General features: G+C 44.1%; 1 protein-coding gene across 1 annotated transcript in view; it reads left to right on the forward strand.

Moving 5' to 3' along the window:
* Positions 1-19795, forward strand: part of RETREG1 (reticulophagy regulator 1) — a 127421-nt gene that overhangs the window by 21008 nt on the left and 86618 nt on the right. Inside the window, exons 2-3 of the mRNA XM_028098012.2 lie at positions 12537-12643; positions 18512-18542. Of these exons, the coding sequence (XP_027953813.1) occupies positions 12537-12643; positions 18512-18542 (138 nt within the window). The remainder of the gene's footprint in view (positions 1-12536; positions 12644-18511; positions 18543-19795) is intronic.

Below are 19795 nucleotides of genomic sequence, written 5' to 3' on the forward strand. Positions count from 1 at the left end.
ATTTGGCAGCTTTTTCTTTTTCCCTTAATGGTGCATAGTTTAATTTCATAAAGCATCTTCAGATACTGTTTTTGCACAATCTGTATAAAAGGCCAGGAAAAATGAAAGCCAATTTTAGTTGACATTCAGAATTTTGTAATGTTAGGGAATTTGGCTACCAGTATGCCTAACTCTCAAGAAGATGACAGAACTATCTTCCAGCAAAATGTGATAATATGGACTTGGAATAATGTTGGATAAATCATTATGCCTTATGAAGCCCTTCTTTTGTGATATGAGGTACTGTACTGTTACATAAAGCCAACATACATAAAGGACTCTGTCTAGGCAAAGTCTATGGTTATATATATTTCAGTAAAGGAAAACAGAACCCGCTTTTTGGATCTCTAGCTAAAAAAAGTTACAAACCAAATACTACAGATTAATTCCTACCTTATAATTATGGAGGATTCCAGTGCTTTTATCCATGTATTTCCTTTCCTTGAAGACAAAAAAAAAATTGTATCTTTGCTGTTGACATCATTTCATTTCATAAGACAAAGTGGGTTATGCTATACCTAGAAGGGAGGGTTAGGGTTTCACACATGGGACACACTAAATGTTATCCTTTTTGTTCATAACAAGAGAAGGTTTTTTTAAAGATTTATTTATTTTAGAGAGGAGGGGGCACAGGGCAAGGGAGAGAGAATCTCCAGCAGGCTCCCCACTGAGCACGGAGCCTGATGCGGGGCTCAATCTCATGACCCCAAGATCAGACTGGAGCCGAAACCAAAAGTCGGACACTTAACCAACTGCGCCACCCCAGTGCTCCCATAACCAGAGAAAATTTTTGTTTGTTTTGTGAGTTATCCTTTTATTTGCTTTATGACAAATTTAGCCCATTGAGACATTTAATTTGGCCTTGAATGCTCATCATGAAGAAATGGAAAATTTAGCTTTTCCTTGTCAAATGGATACACAACTAGTAAAACAAATTTTTTTCTTTTTTAGAGATCTGTAGTTAGTCATGGAGTAGAGCTCACGGAACCTTTGCATCCTTTTGCATCATGTTGTCCACGGAACCCAGGGCCTGTCCTGCCCTCCAGCCAGTCTGGCCACTGTGCTGGGACTTTCTCCACTGCCGAGGCTGAGCGGGCACCTCCGGGGTCCTGCATGCATATGGGTTGCTTGCAGATCCATAAAGGGACAAGGAAAAGCGGTGTTCCTGAATGATCCATGCACAGAAAGCTAAAATGATGGGTTACCTGAGAGTCGTGGGGTGCAGGACTGTCACATGGCGATGAGCAGTGAGTGTGGACTAACTGGACAGGGGCCAGAGCACATCATTTGATAGGAAATTTTCTATTTAAAATCGTGGACATGATTTAGAGATACCACACCTCTTCTGTTTTGTTTTGTTTTGTTTTTTTTAAATTTTATTTGAGAGAGAGCACGAAGGGGGAAGGTCAGAGGGAGAAGCAGACTCCCCGCTGAGCAGGGAGCCCGACGCGGGACTCGATCCCGGGACTTCAGGGTCATGACCTGAGCCAAAGGCAGTCGCTTAACCAACTGAGCCACCCCGGCGCCCCCTTCTGTTTTTGTTTTTTGTGTTTTTTTTAATATATATAACCATTAGACCCTTAACAATCTTTTAGGCTTTCTCTGGATCTCTGGCTATTGTCCTTACACTCTCTTTGATCTCTGAACATAGGGATTGAGTCATATTTCTTAGCTGACCCAGATAGCAGAGTGGAGACCAGTCCTACGAGTAGAACTAGTAAACCATCCCAATGCCAAGTGGGCTATGGCAGGTTATTTGAAAATCAGATGAAAATTTAAATTAGTTTTGCCAAATGAGAGAATAAAAGGCAGAAAGTGTAGAAAAAAATAGAAAACAGAAAAAAAGCACTTAGCAAGAAAACAGCAAGGGAAAAAAATGTAGGCAACCCAGAAGTGAATCAGAAATGATGCTATGCAAGCATGGCTAGCAGTCATCCATGGGCCCTAATAATCACAAGCTAAACATGAGTCACCTGGGCAGTGTGGAATTTTTTAAAGCAGTCATCACATTGAGGTGTAGAAATTGGATACAGTTTGCTAAAGGAAAAGTGCACGTACTGATTTGGAACTTTACCTTTCCATAGCAGCTAAACCATATAGTATGTTTTTATAAAACAAATGGGATATGGGGCACCTGGGTGGCTTAGTCGGTTAAGCATCTGCCTTCGGCTCAGGTCATGATCCCGGGGTCCTGGGATTGAGCCCCACATCGGGCTCCCTGCTTCTCCCTCTCCCCCTGCCTGCCGTTCTCCTTGCTTGTGCTCTCTGTCAAATGAATAAATAAAATCTTAAAAAAAAAAACAAAAACAAATGGGGTTATTATTATATAAATACAATTTTATATGTTTGTAAAATTTATACACACACACACACACACACACACACATAATGTGGAATTGTCATTTGCAATGTTTACCTATCATGATATGTCTATGTATGTTGTAGTTGTCATATATAATGTTTGCTTGCCTTGGTTTCCAAAATCCGGAATATCCTTTATCAGATAGAAATTATATCCAATGTCAACTTAAAGAAGTACCTGTATCAGACTGATATTTTAATTTTAAAAAGATGTTTTTGTTGTTTTTTTTTTTTTTCCCCTGTGAATTAGGTATAGGAAAGCCCATCCATCTATAGAAAGATGTTTCGGATAGCCAGTCTTAGGGATTAGTGGTGCTTTCTCCATTTTGGGATCCACAGATATCCTCACAGGTCCCTAGGCTAATTTTGATAAAGGCAAGCGTTGGTGGCCTTTTTTATTGAATCAAAAATTATTTTAAGGAGAAAAAATAATTGGTCAGCTTTGGGGACCCCCCCTCCAAGATATGGTTCAGAAGGCCCCACACTTGGGGATTAATGCTGTGCAGATGCTGCCTTGCAATTCTGTAGTCTTTTTTTTTTTTTTTAAGATTTTTATTTATTTATTTGACAGAGAGAGACACAGCGAGAGAGGGAACACAAGCAGGGGGAGTGGGAGAGGGAGAAGCAGGTTTCCCACCGAGCAGGGAGCCCGATGTGGGGCTCGATCCCAGGACCCTGGGATCACGACCCAAGCTGAAGGCAGACACTTAATGACTGAGCCACCCAGGGGCCCTGCAATTCTGTGTTCTTTTGTTTTTGAATGTATGTTTTGTAGGTGAAGTTCGATGGGGACAGTGGAACAAGTGTTGGGGTGTGTGCAGCTTCAGCTTACGCTGAGGCGCTCTTACCATTCCCTGCTGCCACTCGTCAGCCATCCTGCCCAGCCTCCCCTTCCCCACCCAGCTGCTCTGCAGGACTGCCCAGGGTCCTCTGCCCAGGGCAGTGGGCAGGTTGTATCAGTAGGGGGAGGCTTGTGTTCCACTAGGGCCATCTGCCCCTCATGGGGAGGCCTGAGCATAAGGGTGAGGAGGGTCCTCATCAGGCATGTGCCCTGCAGCCTCTGTGGTTGCTGCCCTTGCCCCAGCTGTCAATGCCACAGTGCGTTCAAGGGTGACTGGTCATGGGCATTGCACCCACCTGGATCCAGGTCCCAAATATGCCCTGGAGTGGAGGTTGAAATATCTTGGGGACCCATTTATCATACAGGTTAGGGTTATGGACTGGTGGGAAGAGGGTATTGACTTCTCCACCCCCAGCATTTTCACCTTGCACTGGACCTGGAGAATTATGTACCCCCTGAATGAGGGTGATGTAGATCCTCAGACCTTCCTCTTCTATTTTTTTTTAAAGATTTTATTTATTTATTTGACAGAGAGAGAGATAGAGCAGGAACACAAGCAGGGGCAGTGGGAGAGGGAGAAGCAGGCTTCCTGCTGAGTGGGGAGCACGATGGGGGGCTCGATCCCAGGACCCTGGGATCATGACCTGGGCCGAAGGCAGACGCCTGATGATTGAGCCACCCAGGCGCCCCAGACCTCCCTCTTCAAAATCTGTACTTTATCACTCTGCTTCTCATGATTTCTTGGACATCCTGCATTTTAAACACAATCTATCTCTCAATTATTGTTGAACAGCATTCAGGAATCCTCTGATCACCTGTGTATGGCCATCTTTGCCTTAAAATTGCACCATGGGAGATGTGATGACCACACGTGAGTTCTGTGAATGGGCAGACCGGCAAGGTCACTCTGGGGCTCGGATCAGGCTGTGCCCTGTGATACTCTTTGGCAGGTTCTAAAGGTGTTTAGTCCTGCAACTGAGAACTGTTTCACACCTCAGAGTAATTCTCAGCATAGTCAAGCAGATTGACACTTACACTTAGACTTTAGGAATGCATTAGGTTTCAGCAATGTGTTTAAGAAAATCTATTATTATGTCTTTGTGAATAAGATGGGGTAATATGGACAAAAATGTGGTAGACTGGTCTATCATATTCATAAAGTGCTGATTAATCTGGGCCACTCTGGGAGCAGTCGCTAATGGGGAGTGACGGATACCAGGACTGACTGATAACTTTGATCAGTAGTGTCGCTGGGGACCAAGGACCCGCAGAAAGCAAATGGGTGGGTGCCGTGAAGCCGGACGAGAGAACAAATAGGGCCGACGACGCCATGAAGGTCTGTAGGTTTGTCTGTAGGTCTGAATGACGCTGTGTCAAATAAGAACACATTTGATAGGGCACACTTAGAGTCAAAAGTTGCATCTAAAAAATAGAATCCGTGGAGGTTTTAACTGTCTATAAATCCAAAAGAAGCTGGCATGCGGATGGACCTGTTTAAAAAAAAAAAGAAAAAGAGGCTGTTCCCAAAGAATTTGAAAACTTGTGACCACACAAAATCCTACACACAATAGCAATTTTATTCACAATTGCGAAAAATAGGAAGCAACCGAGATGCCCTTCAGTAGGTGAATGAAGAAACAGTGGTCCATCATATGACAGAATATTATTCAGTAATAAAAAGAAATGAACTGGGGCGCCTGGGTCGCTCAGTGGGTTAAGTGTCTGCCTTCGGCTCAGGTCACGATCCCGGGGTCCTGGGATCGAGCCCCATGTTGGGCTCCCTGCTCGGTGTGGAGTCTGCTTCTCCCTCTCCCTCTGCCCCTCCCCCTGCTTGTGCTCTCTCTCCCTCAAATAAATAAATAAAATCTTTAAAAAAAAAAAAGAAAAGGTTGTACTGAAGAACTCAGGATCCTGCCGAAATAAGCTCCCGCCAGCCAAGATGGGACACTTGAGGATCAGTAGGAATTACTCTGCTGTGCGCTGAAGTACATCAAATATGTTCATAACACTAAAGAAAGGAATGAAGAAAACCAACTTAGTTACCTTTAGAGGATACTAAGGAACTGCCTCATTATCTTGACAGCTGGTAAATAAAGAGAAAGAATCAAGTACTAATCCTGTCTCTCCACAAAAACAGACACATAGATCAATGGAACAGAAGAGAGAGCCCAGAAATGGACCCTCAACTCTATGGTCAACTTATCTTCGACAAAGCAGGAAAGAATGTCCAATGGCAAAAAGACAGTCTCTTCAACAAATGGTGTTGGGAAAATTGGACAGCCACATGCAGAAGAATGGAACTGGACCATCTCCTTACACCACACATGAAATAGACTCAAAATGGATGAAAGACCTAAATGTGAGACAGGAGTCCATCACAGTCCTTGAGGAGAACACAGGTAGCAACCTCTTCGACCTCAGCAGTAGCAACTTCTTCCTAGAAACATCGCCAAAGGCAAGGGAAGCAAGGGCAAAAAGGAACTATTGGGACTTCATCAAGATAAAAAGCTTTTGCACAGCAAAGGAAACAGTCCACAAAGCCAAAAGACAACCGACAGAATGGGAGAAGATATTTGCAAATGACATATCAGATAAAGGGCTAGTATCCAAAATCTATAAAGAACTTATCAAACTCAACACCCAAGGAACAAATAATCCAATCAAGAAATGGGCAGAAGACATGAACAGACATTTCTGCAAAGAAGACATCCAAATAGCCAACAGACACATGAAAAAGTGCTCAACATCACTCGGCATCAGGGAAATCCAAATCAAAACCTCAGTGAGATACCACCTCACACCAGTCAGAATGGATAAAATGAACAAGTCAGGAAACGACAGATGTTGGCAGGGATGTGGAGAAAGGGGAAACCTCCTACACTGTCAGTGGGAATGCAAGCTGGTGCAGCCACTCTGGAAAACAGTATGGAGGGTCCTCAAAAAGTTGAAAATAGAGCTACCCTACAACCCAGCAATTACACTACTGGGTATTTACCCCAAAGATAAAAATGTAGTGATCCGAAGGGGCACGTGCACCCCGATGTTTATAGCAGCAATGTCCACAATAGCCAAACTATGGAAAAAGCCTAGATGTCCATCAACAGATGAATGGATAAAGAAGATGTGTATATATACACACACATACACACACAATGGAATATTATGCAGCCATCAAAAAAATGAAATCTTGCCATTTGCAACAATGTGGTTGGAACTAGAGGGTGTTATGCTGAGCGAAATAAGTCAATCAGAGAAAGACAAGTATCATATGATCTCACTGATATGAGGAATTTGAGAAACAAGACAGAGGATCATAGGGGAAGGGAGGGAAAAGTGAAACAAGATGAAATCAGAGAGGGAGACAAACCATAAGAGATTTTTAATCTCAGGAAACAAACTGAGGGTTGCTGGAGTGGTGGGGGGTGGGGGGAATGGGGTGGCTGGGTGATGGACATTGGGGAGGGTACGTGCTATGGTGAGCGCTGTGAATTGTGTAGGACTGATGAAATCACAGACCTGTACCCCTGAAATAAATAATACATTATATGTTAATTAAAAAAAAAAGAAAAAGAATCCTGCCTCTCTTATGACATCCATCTCTCAGGGTACCAAACATCGATAGGGGAAGTTTCTCTTTATAGATCTTTAAAGATCTCCCCTTGGTATAGATCTGATCCAGCTCATACCTGAAGCAAGAATGAAGGGCGCTCACTCTTGTGTATCTCCTAAGGAACAGATAGTCAGGTAGTCCTCATCAGTGGCTGCTGATATCACAGAAATAGAGACACCAGACACCCAGACAGTATGTGCCTCCTGACAGAAATGCACACCACCATCTATCATGTAGTTGGAATTTTGAACCTAAATCCGGTCAAGTCTCTAGATCTAACTACCAGTTTTTTATAGTCTGCTCAAGGCATGGAGGAAAATGTTAAACTAAAGCACAGGATTCCATGAATGATTCTCAGACTGGAAAATTTTACTGGACAAATGAGTCTGTTTCTTCCACAAAGAACTTCAAGCAAGAGAGAGAGAGAGCAGGAGACCTATAAATTAAAAGAAACTCAAAACTCAATCAATTTCAATGTATGACTTCTTCACATCTTGTTTCTGTCTGTGTGTGCATGTCACGTGTGTACAAAAGGTGATTGGGTAAATGTGCATGCTGATGGGATATCTGACAGCATTAAGGAATTAAAACAATTTTTTAAGGGGAGATAGTGTTTTTATTGTTAGGCTAAAAAGTCCTTTTGGGGAAGATATGTGGCAATACTTGTAAATTTTACTTGTCAATAAATATTACAATATTATGAGAATTATATGATATGTCCAGTTTGCTTCAAGTAACCTTGGGCGATGGGGATGTCAGGTAGAATGGGGCCATAGATGCAAATTTGTTGTGACTTCTTTATTATACTTTGGTCTCTCTTGACCTTGAAATTTACTAAAGTAGAACTTTTCAAGAAATAACTGTAACAACCCAAGCTCTCCCGAATATTAGGCAATTCGTGGAAAATGAAGAAATTAAACTCAAGTGTTCCTAAGATTTTATTTTCAAATCACAATTCTGTATAGCCACATACTTTATTTATTTTTTAAAGATTTTATTTATTTATTCATGAGAGACAGAGAGAGAGAGAGAGGCAGAGGGAGAAGCAGGCTCCCAAGGAGGAGGGAGCTCGATGCGGGACTCGATCCCAGGACCCTGGGATCATGACCTGAGCCGAAGGCAGACGCTTAACCATCTGAGCCACCCAGGCGCCCCAGCCACATACTTTGAATTGGAACCATGAGATGAATCATCTTAAATGTTGTAAATAATTAAAATACCAAATATGTATAGGTTTTTCTAAGTATGAATGATTAGTATTAGGGATTTGCTTTGCAAACATTTCTGTACTTAAGTCTTAGGGTCGAGGATGCTAACTTACCAAGGCGACAATCATGGAATCCCATATAATTTCAGCATTCCCTTCCTAAGTGGTTGTTGGGATTGCTTGCCTTTGCACCTGACCAAGGATTCATGTGTGTGTGTGTGTGTGTGTGTGTGTGTTGGTAAATAAAGTTTATTGGAATACAACCATACCCATTCTTTTATATAATATCTCTGCTGTTTTCACAGTGACAGAGTTAACAGATGTGACAGACTGTATGATCCATGAAGCTGAAAATATGTTCTATCTGGCCCTTTGGGGAAAATGTGCTGACCTGGTTGCAAAATATTATTTTTCCTTTCTCATTCACCTTAATGTGTTTGGCAATAGACATACAATTGTCCTTTCTTCCAGACGGATTACAAATGATCACAGCATCATTTATTAAATAGTCCAGCCTTTATGATTGAGGATTCTTAATGACCAGTGAGACCCTTAGCCAAAATGTCCCCCTGGACCCTTGCCCTGGAACCCTAACTGGAGTTGCTATGGCAGTCAGTGCCCTCTAAGTGAAGTCTTCCAGGAGCCACGGCTGAGGGTTAAAGTCCCGTCATTAACTGATTTTTCTATTCCTGGAAGATCATAACTTCCACTAAGAAAATAACTAATGACCTTCACTGCTTGGGTTGGTTTTGCATGTCTTTATTTTTTTAAAGACATTTAACTGGTTTCCTGGCTAAGTGGACACTTTTAAACTTGGGAGAACTTTCCTAAGGCTTTGCCTGACTCTGCAAAGCAGGTTATTCTAATAAACCATACTAATTTAACATCTGTAGATTTTCTCTGATGCAGTGAATGGAACTGTGAGTTACAACTCATTTATGAGCCTTGAATCACCTTAGAATTATAGTCAACATTTAAAAATATAATAGAATTAAATGGAAAATATCAGAAGGCATTACAAATTATAAGGATAAATAATATTTGGGGGCACCTGCTGGTTCAGTCAGTAGAGTGTACAACTCTTGATTGCAGGGTTTTGAGTTCAAGCCCCTCACTGGGTATAGAGATTACTTAAAATATCTTTAAAAAAGGGATAAATTGGGGTGCTTGGGGTGGCTCAGTTTGTTAAGCATTCAACTCTTGATTTCGGCTCAGGTCATGATCTCGGAATTGTGAGATCGAGCCCTGTGTCGGGCTCCATGCTGAGCACAGAGTCTTCTTGAGATTCTCCCTCTCCCTCTGCCCCTGCTCTCTCCCTCTCTCTTTCTAAAAAAAAAAAAAAAAAAGGATAAATATTATTTTTGAGACTTTGGTTTCATATGTATGTATTTAGATGTACATGAATTTCTTACCGTGGGTCACTATCAAATTTCGAAAACTTCCATGTCAGGGTCAGGTGGGGAAAACTGAGCGAGCCTGGCACACACACACACAACAGCAAGCAGTGATCATAAACTGATAGGAGGAGGTGAGCAAGAAGAAAACAAATACCAAAAAACAGCCTTGGTTAATACAAACATATACAAGCTCAAAGAATAGAGCCAGCAGCAGTCCCAGAGTAGAAGGACAAATTATTGTTACTAAAAAGCATAGTTGTCATTATAGATTTTCTGGTGTGTCTGCTCCTTCCCTCTGGGCTTCTTGTTCACTATTTATTTCCTTTTGGTAGCACTGGCTGGCCCAATGTAGACACTTTCCAAAGAAGTATTTATTGAATGTAAATACTAGTAATTAGACCACCTGTTTCAGAGGATCTGGGGGAAGGAACCTGAGGTCTGGGAATTTGTATTTTAACAAGCTTTCCAGGCAGCAGCCTGTGGCTGTGGCAGACCAGTATTTAAGAAACACGGACTTATTCTACCTGCACGTTTTCCTGACCGAGGTCACACACACAGCTAACATTAGAACCAGAGCTGGAACCTGGGTTGCCCTGCTTCTGCTGGAGGACTTTACCCATAACTTCACCAGCATCTCACATTGACCGCTTCTCACCAAATACATTGCACAACGTTCTAATAAATCCTGAACTCCATGCTTTCTCACCGTCCCACCTCATCTTCTCAGTTGCCCTCAGGCGTTTTCCTAAATCGCCCATCATTCCGTTTTCCTACCCTATACCTTTGGCTTTCTCTTTATTGCCGGTAACACTGAGACCAAATGCCCTAGCGTATCATTCAGGGCCTGCCACAGTGTGCCCCCAGCCTGTCCCCTCAATATCTTCTCTCTTTGCCAGTCTCCCAAATCTCTCCTATATCCATCTCCTTCTGCTGGGGGACCCCAGAACACTCGGCATACCCCAACACACCTTCCCCTTCCCTGACTCTGATCTTCTGTATATGTTGTATCCTCCAAGTGGAACAGCCTGTTTTCCTCTGAATTACATCCATGCTGCCAGGCCAAGTTCAAGGGCCATGTCTATAAAATCTTCCCTCAGCGAGTTAATCATCCTTTCTTCTTTGCTTCTCTTTGTTCTTTGCTCATTTTTTTTGTTTTTTTAAATTTTATTATGTTAATCACCATACATTACATCATTAGCTTTTGATGTAGTGTTCCATGATTCGTTGTTTGCATATAACACCCAGTACTCAAATGCAGAACGTGCCCTCTTTAATAACCATCACCAGGCTAACCCATCCCCCCACCCCCCTCCCCTCTGGAACCCTCAGTTTGTTTCTCAGAGTCCATGGTCTCTCATGGTTCATCTCCCCCCTCCAATTCCCCCCCTTCATTTTCCCTTCCTGCTATCTTTTTCTTCTTCTTCTTCTTCTTTTTTAATATATAATGTATTATTTGTTTCAGAGGTGCAGGTCTGTGAAAGTCTTACGGTCTTACACAATTCACAGCGCTCACCATAGCACATACCCTCCCCAATGTCTATCACCCAGCCACCCCATTCCTCCCACCCCCCACCACTCCAGCAACCCTCAGTTTGTTTCCTGAGATTAAGAATTCCTCATATCAGTGAGATCATATGATACATGTCTTTCTCTGACTTATTTCGCTCAGCATAATACCCTCCAGTTCCATCCATATCATTACAAATGGCAAGATCTCATTCCTTTTGATGACTGCATAATATTCCATTGTGTATACACACCACATCTTCTTTATCCATTCATCTGTCGGTGGACATCTTGGCTCTTTCCACAGTTTGGCTATTGTGGAGGACATTGCTGCTATAAACATCGGGGTGCACATACCCCTTTGGATCACTACATTTGTATCTTTGGGGTAAATACCCAGTAGTGCCACTGCTGGGTCGTATGGTTCTTTGCTTATATTTTATTAGAGTACCTAAGACTCATTGTCTTGGATTTTGTTAGCTTGGCCTATGTTCCTCTCTGATGAGGAAGTAAGTTCCTGGAAGACGGGATTCTTTCTTTGTAGTATGTGTTTTTCTCTATAAAGCTTACAGTGCCTTGCAACCAGTATTAAATGACATATATGTTAAGTTAGTGTTTCTGTGATTTTGATTACATCAAAATTAATATTAATTGACAGTTTGGCCAATTAACCTATATAGAACAGGCTTCACCCTCTATACAAAGCCTCAGAGCTTGTGACTTATCAGCCATTCCATTTTTTTATCGGCCCAATTTTAAAGAAGTACTGCAGTGTTCATGTGCTCTTCATGATAAAGAATTCTTTGTTTCCCTCTGGAGAGGAAGGGGCCAGATAGACCAAAGAACAGTTATCTTGAAGAGAAGAGGCCAGCACCTTGGATCCTTAATTGCCATTTTCAAGAGATTGGAGGGAGGGGGCAATAGTTAAATAAATAAATGTGGCATAAAAGCGGCACATAGAGAACAGCGAGTAAAGGGCATCTGCAGTGGCTACTCTGCATATTGGAAAACCCTGCGGCTCTGCCTTTCTAGCACCTCATGATTTGGTTGCAGGTCAATTCCAGTCTCCATCTGTTAGCAGAGTGATATTTGGGCCACACCCAACATAGCAAATCCTCTGCCCAAATTAGAGGTTACAGCAGAAAGCCTAGCACAAAAGCATACTGGCTCAAGCGCTTTTATTTTGCTGACTTTGATGCCCATGAAATAACTTTGATGTGGGCTCGTTGGAGTGATTCTGAAAACTGAAATTTGGATTGTTGTTTCTGTGCTGAAACTAAACCTAATTTTTTTTTTCTTCATTTGAGAGAGGGTGTGTGAGAGAGAATGAGAGAGTAGGAATAGGGGGAGGGGCAGAGGAGAAGCAGACTCCCCGCTGAGCAGGGAGCCTAACCATGAAAGGGGTAGGGTGCCTTGACTCTATCCGGTCCCAGGACCCTGGCATCAGGACCTGAGCCAAAGGCAGACGCTTAACCGACTTGAGCCACCCAGGGGCTGTGAAAGTAAACCTAATTTTTAAAAAAGGATAAAAATCCTCAAATTGAAATAATGATTTGTCTGTTTTTGCTGTTATAGGTTCCTTGCACTGACTCCATGGAGAGTGTATCACCTGATTTCTGTCATGATACTTGGGCGTGTTATTATGCAAATAATAAAGGATATGGTTTTATCTAGAGCTAGAGGTAAGAAAACTGAGAATTCATTTTTATGGTATGTAATTTTCTAGACCGTGAATGTCTGATCTTTGTGTAAGCATATTAACCAAGTAGTTTTAAAAGGGAACAACATAACAAATTATGTAGGCATTGACTTTGGTATTATTGTTTATTGAATACTTATATATTTGGTAAATATTTAATACTTATCAATTACTTAGCTGATGTCCCTAGTCATAGCTACTGATCCTGGACAAAAGGTTTGTGTGTGCTGGTTTCTCTTTGGCTCTAAGTGCTACTTAAATATCATTTTGATATGTAAGTAGGCTGCAGCAAAGATAACAGTGAAATATTTATTACATCCCACATGATGAAACTTGGACCACTGGAAGCTGGCCTCGTTTATATGAAAACTTTTTCTGCCTCAGTGAAGAAAAAAACAATTCAGGGCTTAAAAACAAGTAATAGTTGGGGTACCTGGCTGGCCCTGTCAGTAGAGGTATGACCCTTGATCTTGGGGTCATGAGTTCAAGCCCCATGTTGGAGAGTACTTAAAAACAAAACCCCAGAAAACAAGTAATAGTTAAATAATTTTAACAAATGAGTTCACACTGATGAAAAAGGAACTAATTTTAAACATTGTTTAGAAGTGAGAAGTTGAATTACTTTTGAAATTTGTTTAAGGTATTTTCTGAGTAATTTGTATTATAAATCTGAGTCAAGCTTTTCTGTACTCGGAGAGGCCTCTTCTACCAGCTAGTTTTTGTGAATGAGCAAAACTCCGTCCTTGGAATAATTGAGCCCTGGGAACCTAAATGTGGTAAGATGATGGATTTGATCAAAAACCAGCCAAGAGGAAGTGGTTACAGTGAGACATTTAATTTCATTAAGTGTAACCCCCACACGGAGGGATAATGCTGGGTGGGGTCCATATGGATCAGTGCATATAAGGACTTGCCAAAGTTCTTGCTCTGGCAGGAATCCCAAGGCCTGCCTTGTGGGAAGCACCCTTGTTCTCCCTAAAGCCAACTCTGAGACCGGGGATAGAAGCTGTTACCGATTTCCCATCGTCGTGTTCTACAATGTGCCTTAACTCCGGTTTATCCTTTAAGTCTTTACAGTTCTTAGAGCAAACCATGTGCAAACCATTTTTCGAAAGATGGTTTCATATTGCTGTGTTTCAAGGTTTGAAGGGAATTCCTTCACTCTAGTGATCTAGGAAGGTGACAGAAAACTTGTGAATTTAAAGAATTTATGTGAAGAATCAACCTCCTGGAAGGGGGCAGCACCAAACTGGAGGTTTGGTTAGGAGACCTCCCACCAGTGCCTTTGTGTGCAGTTACTGCTTTTCATGAATCTCTAGATTAAGATTATGTTCTTGGATGCAGTGTTCCTTCTCTCCTCTCCCTCCCCGCCCCACCATTTTCTGCTTCAGAGGACAGTCACCCAGCTCCCTCACTTCTGTTTTTAAGATTTATTTATTTGAGAGAGAGACGGAGAGAAGGTGCAAGTGGGGGAGGGGCAGAGGGAGAGAGAGAATCCTCAAGCAGACTCCCCGCTGAGCGTGGATCCTGGCACGGGGCTCCATCCCAGGACCCTGAGATTATGACCTGAGCCGAAATCAAGAGTCGGATGCTTAAACGACTGATCCCCCCCAGGCGCTCCACCAACTCCCTAACTTTTAACCCTATCAGGCACCTGCCCCAGTACTTTCTGTTCACCACAGATGTAGTAAGGCTGCCTGGAGATAGAGCAGCTCACACTGTGGGGTTTTGCGCAGGGCCGGTCCAATCCACGCACGGCGATGCCCTGTTTCTGCCCTGATTCCTAATGGATACAGGAGAGCCCATTTTTCTCCACTAGACTTCGTAACATCTTCATCCTCCGGGACCTTCTTCAGGGGAATCTTAGAAGAAAAGAACTGCTTAAAAAGTCTATCAACGGCCATTTTAGATGAGCATCTCAGCAGTGTTGGTGTTGCATCAAACTGGGTCGCATCTGGGCACACCTTATAAGGAGCAGACAAGCACGGAAGGCCAGGACAGAGCTGGAAAACTTTGCAACTGCTCTTTTCTCATTCTTGACCACTCACGTAGAGGTCATTCTCAGCCTTGACTCATTGGCTTGATGTTCTTGCAAAGACGGGACTTTCGTATTCCTAAAGGGTGGGACACCTCTGCTTACAAAGGTTCAGTCCTTTACCAAACTAAGCTGGGAGAGTTGGAAGAATACGAGCCTGAAGGGTCTAGTCCTTGAGCTCATTCACTCCACTCCCCAGTCGTGGAGGGCACCCATCCTGGACCTGTGTTAGTGTCCTGGGGCTGCAGTAACAAATCATCAGCGTGGTGGCTCAAAATGACAGAAATCTCTTCTCTCACTGTTCTGGAGGCCAGTCATGCAAAATCAGTATAGCATGGGGCCAAAATCAAGGTGCTGGCAGGGCTGTGCCCCCTCCAGAGGCGCTAGGGAAGCATTCTTTTCTTCTCCCGGCCTCCGGTGCTTGCTTGGTGTATTGGCTTGCAGCCTCAACACTCCACTCCCTGCCTCGGTGCTCCTGGCCCCCTCTCCTCTTCCATCCTCACCAGATCTCCCTCTGCCTCCCTTTTACAGGGATCCCTGTGACTGCATTTGGGGCCCAACCTGGATAACCCAGGACAGTCTCCACATCTCTTGATCCTTGACTGAATCCCATGTGGTACCTCCCTTTTTCCATATAAAGTAAGATTTTTCAGGGTTCGGGGCAGAAAAGCCCACCGTCACTCGGTCTCCTTATCCCATGAAATGGCAGAAACCGACCCGCAACCACGCAGTTGTGCGAGGGCCACCTAAGAGCATCGACTAGAAGTGCCTCGGGCGCAGTGACCCTCTGCCCCCTGCAGCTCTGATGCAGAATCTGAACAACACGGGGTTTGTTGGCCCATCAGGCAGTCTGTGTGGAGCGCCTTTCTGTGCGGGGCCTGCCTCAGCGCGGGGCTTGCAGGGGCTTCCAGATACCCCACCCCCATAGGCCTCTCTGCCCCACCACCCCACCCCGGGAGCTCTCATGCCCCCATCTTGTAGGGCAGGGTGTGTCCCAGGCCAAGCTTTACGTCAGGGTTTTAACTGGGTGGCCTGCTATGCACCGAGAGGAAAGGAGAACCAGGATTAACCGCTGTGCTTTCCCGGCACTCCTCAGCCTATGACTGGAGGAACACTGGTGCCCGCCCCGGCCTCCTTCAGTGGAGTCTGTGGAGACAAAGCACATAGACAAAGTCCGTGTGAGCCCTGCACATAGCTGGCAGGAGCCCGCCTCTGCAGACCTTTCAGCCCAGGGCCCTGCTGTGATGAATGTGTCTCTGCAAGGCGCCCAGTTCGAGCCAGATGCGGTTATGGAAACTCCGTGGCTTCCACCAGACCTGCCAGCCACTCGGGCCGGATGTCTTGGCTTTGCCGCAGCAGCTGGGAAAGCGTGAGCGGGTCCTCAGGCTCACGGGGCTGTTCTCTCCCCTCCCATCTCGGGGTTTCCGCTCCCCCCCCGCCGCATTCCTGGTTGAAGATAGCAAACTTCCATTGTTAAGAATTTAGTTTTATACCTCCTCTTCCCCCATGGTTATCTTTTTTCCTTCAAGATTTTATTTGAGAGAGAGAGAGCATGAGCGAGAGAGAGTGAGAGCATGCGTGGGGGAGGGGCAGAGGGAGATAAGCAGACTCTCCACTGAGCGGAGAGCCCGGCGCAGGGCTCGATCCCGGGACCCCAAGATCATGACCTAAGCCAAAGGCAGACACATCACCGACTGAGCCACCCAGGCGCCCCCCACATTGTGATCTTTAATACCATCTTAGATGCTTCCTATGAAGTAGGTGAGGCCCGAGTATGAAGATCCTTTCAGGTAAATTAATCTTTGTGGAACCTACCAGAGCCCACATGTCCGTTGCGAGTCAGCAGCGTGAGCAGCCTCCAGCTGCGGTGGATTTCTCGCTCACTCTTGCTGGTGCCTACCTTGAGTGCACACTTCTCTTCATCCAGGCCCTGGGGAACTTTTCTGCAGCCATAGGCTCTTCCTCCATCGCCTACCCCTCTCTCTCATGACAGAAGAGCCCAGAATTTCCACACTGGTTCCCTTTAATATCCTATTCAAGAACGCCCTGTGTGGTGGGGGGGAGGGCTCAGCAGGTCCCCACGCGGCCACCTGTGGAGCATATCCACCTGTCTCTTTATACTCTTCCTCCTGTGAAACCTGCACTGCCCATTTATGCCATGTTCTGCCAGCCCCTCGCTCCTCAGGAACCCGCTCTCTGCTTTCCGTGTAAGTGCTGCCCTGCTCAGCGTCTCCCCCCGCACTGCCCCCCAGCCCCGCACAGCCCAGCCTGCTCTGTGCTCCGTGACTGTGGTGCTCCTGCCCCTGCCATTCTAAATGTCTTCGTCCCCTTAGCCAGCAACCATACTCCTTTTCCTCACTTTTAATGACAGACCAAACAAGCAAACACCCCTTAGTGTTATCTGCTTTCTCTACTCTTGGATCCAGTGTTAGCAGAGAAATGTCCTATGACAGGTGGTTTGTTAGTGCTCAACTTTATCCCACTTTCCAACATCACCTTGAGGCCTCACTAGTGCTCAGAATTCCTTGGATTCTTTTGAATCGTTTATTTGCTTTGTTTGACAAGCCATCTAACCCCCAAGTAGATGCCATCTAACCCCAAAAGCTTATAAGGATCATAAAAAATGAAACTCATTTAAAAAGGTGTAGTAGAGGAACAGGATTCTGATACGGTGACCGTAACTGAGCGACAGAGTCATCTCTGGGTTTACTGGCAGCCAAGGCAAAAGGGAAACTAGACCAACTGAACAATTCTTCTAATAGTCTGATGAAAAAATGCGAGCAATTTTGAGAAACTTTTTTTCCTGGGACTCAATTTTAAGAATTTATTACATAGATCTTTGATAGGGGAGACTGCAGAACAAAAGGGACAACATCGTTGGCATTCGTTTCATGGGAAAATGCAGAAACGGCCTCGTGGCCACTTCTAATATTGCACTTCATTAAAGCTGGTAGCTGAGAGTATAATATTAAGATATAGCACAGTAAAGAAAGAAAGCCAATCAAGAAAGCAAGTGATTGATCTAAGTATACATTTTTTTCTGTTGATTTCATTTGAGCCTAGGTATAAGCTCAAAACACCTAAAGAATAAATAGATAAAAATCTCCTTTCTCAAGTAACAGTTGTCTTCATTCTCCTTCCGTCAGCACCATTTCAGAACCCACCTTAAATGCCACCTCGGTTATTGGTGCTTCCTTGAGCGGCCTGTTTTTCTCTCTTCCCTGAACTCTTGTGGTTTGGGCTTTTTGTGTAGTTCCTACACCACCTACCTCGGTTCATATGTACTTGAGTGCATGCTAGGACTACCGCAGTGAACAGTCAAGTCCCTGAGGCGGGACCACGTGTGATGTAGAGCTCTATCTCTCATGGGACCTGTCCAAGTGTTTTACATGTAGTAGGATCTCAAATATTCATGGACTAATCGCATGAATTAATTATGGTACCAGAGGTATACACTGAATGGTTTGATAATTCCTAGAGTTTAAATATTTAAGCATTTCATTTTTTTTTTTTTAGATTTTATTTATTTATTTGAGAGAGAGAGAGAGTGTGTGTGCGCGCACAAGCACAAGCCTCGGGGAGGGGCAGAAAGAGAGGGAAAGCAGACTCCCTGCTGATCAGGGAGCCTGATTCGGGACTCAATTCCAGGACCCTGGGATCATGACCTGAGCCAAAGGCAGACGCTTAACCGACTGAGCCACCCAGGCGCCCCTAAGCATTTCATGTTAAATAGCTCAGAATATTTCTAAGTTGAGAAATGCCTCAAGAGAAAAACACCTCCATTAATGTCTTGCTTTTTGCCTCTCCTTGTTACAGGTGCACAGTTGTGGAGAAGCCTCAGCGAAAGGTAAGGAACTTGGTTTTTTTTCAATGTTATTGCTAACAAGAGGGTAGGTGACTGAGGCTCCAAGATGTCCAGTGGATTCAGATCTATCAGTTGGTTCTCTCCTTCTTTAAAATTGACTTTATGTTTTAGAACAGTTGAGATTTACAGAAAAATTGAGAAGATAGTACAGAGTTTCCATATACAGATAGTACATCCCCTACCTTTCTTCTCTTCACATAGTAATATTACATTACTACCATACATTGTCACAATTAATCAATATCTTCTTATTAGCTAAAAGTCCATGCTGTGTGCAGATTTCCCTAGTTTTCGCCTGATGTCTTTTTTTTGTTCTAGGATCCCATCCAGGATTCCACAATGCATTTCATAGACATACCTCCTTAGGCTCCTCTTGGCTGTGACAGTTTCTCAGACTTTTCTTATTTTTGTTGACCTTGACAGTTTTGAGGAGTACTAGTCAGATATATTGTAGGATGTCCCTTTATTAGAATTTGGTGTTTTTCTTGTGACTAGACTGAGGTTATGGGTTTGGGGAAGAAGAGCACAGCGGTAGAGTGCCATTGTTATCACATTGTATTAAGGGTACGTCTCATCGATGTGATTTATCATTACAGTTTTAACCTTGACCACCTGGCCAAAGTAATGTTTGTCCAGGTTTCTCCAAGTTGGTTATTTTAAGCAGGGGAATCTGCTTGGGAAATCAAATTAAGATCAGAAGGCTGTTGATAAGAACAGGATCAGAGAGAGTGATTTGAAATTGGTTAATGATGCTGCCCTTGTGACATGCAGGCCCCTTTAGGCACGAACCCATCCCTGGCTGGCCTGGCAGTACGGGGCTTGGGTTCTAGTCCTGCCCACCGCAGACACACTGGACCTCCTTGGGCAAGTGTCTAAGCTTCCTGTGCAAGTGAAGAATTTGAGCTTGCTCCTTAATTTTGGTTGGGGGAAGATGCGACCCAGTGAGCTTTCTAAAAAAACACTTTGTGTTGGGCGCCTGGGTGGCTCAGTTGGTTAAGCGACTGCCTTCGGCTCAGGTCATGATCCTGGAGTCCCGGGATCGAGTCCCGCATCGGGCTCCCTGCTCAGCGGGGAGTCTGCTTCTCCCTCTGACCCTCCCCCCTCTCATGTACTCTCTCTCTCTCTCATTCTCTCTCTCTCAAAATAAATAATAAATAAATCTTTTAAAAAAAAGCACTTTGTGGGCGCCTGGGTGGCTCAGATGGTTAAGCGTCTGCCTTCGGCTCAGGTCATGA

Source organism: Eumetopias jubatus, unplaced genomic scaffold, assembly GCF_037043125.1.
Source record: "Eumetopias jubatus isolate StellerSeaLion01/CBP00866 unplaced genomic scaffold, mEumJub1_p1.0 scaffold_5, whole genome shotgun sequence".
Taxonomy (NCBI): Eukaryota; Metazoa; Chordata; class Mammalia; order Carnivora; family Otariidae; genus Eumetopias; species Eumetopias jubatus.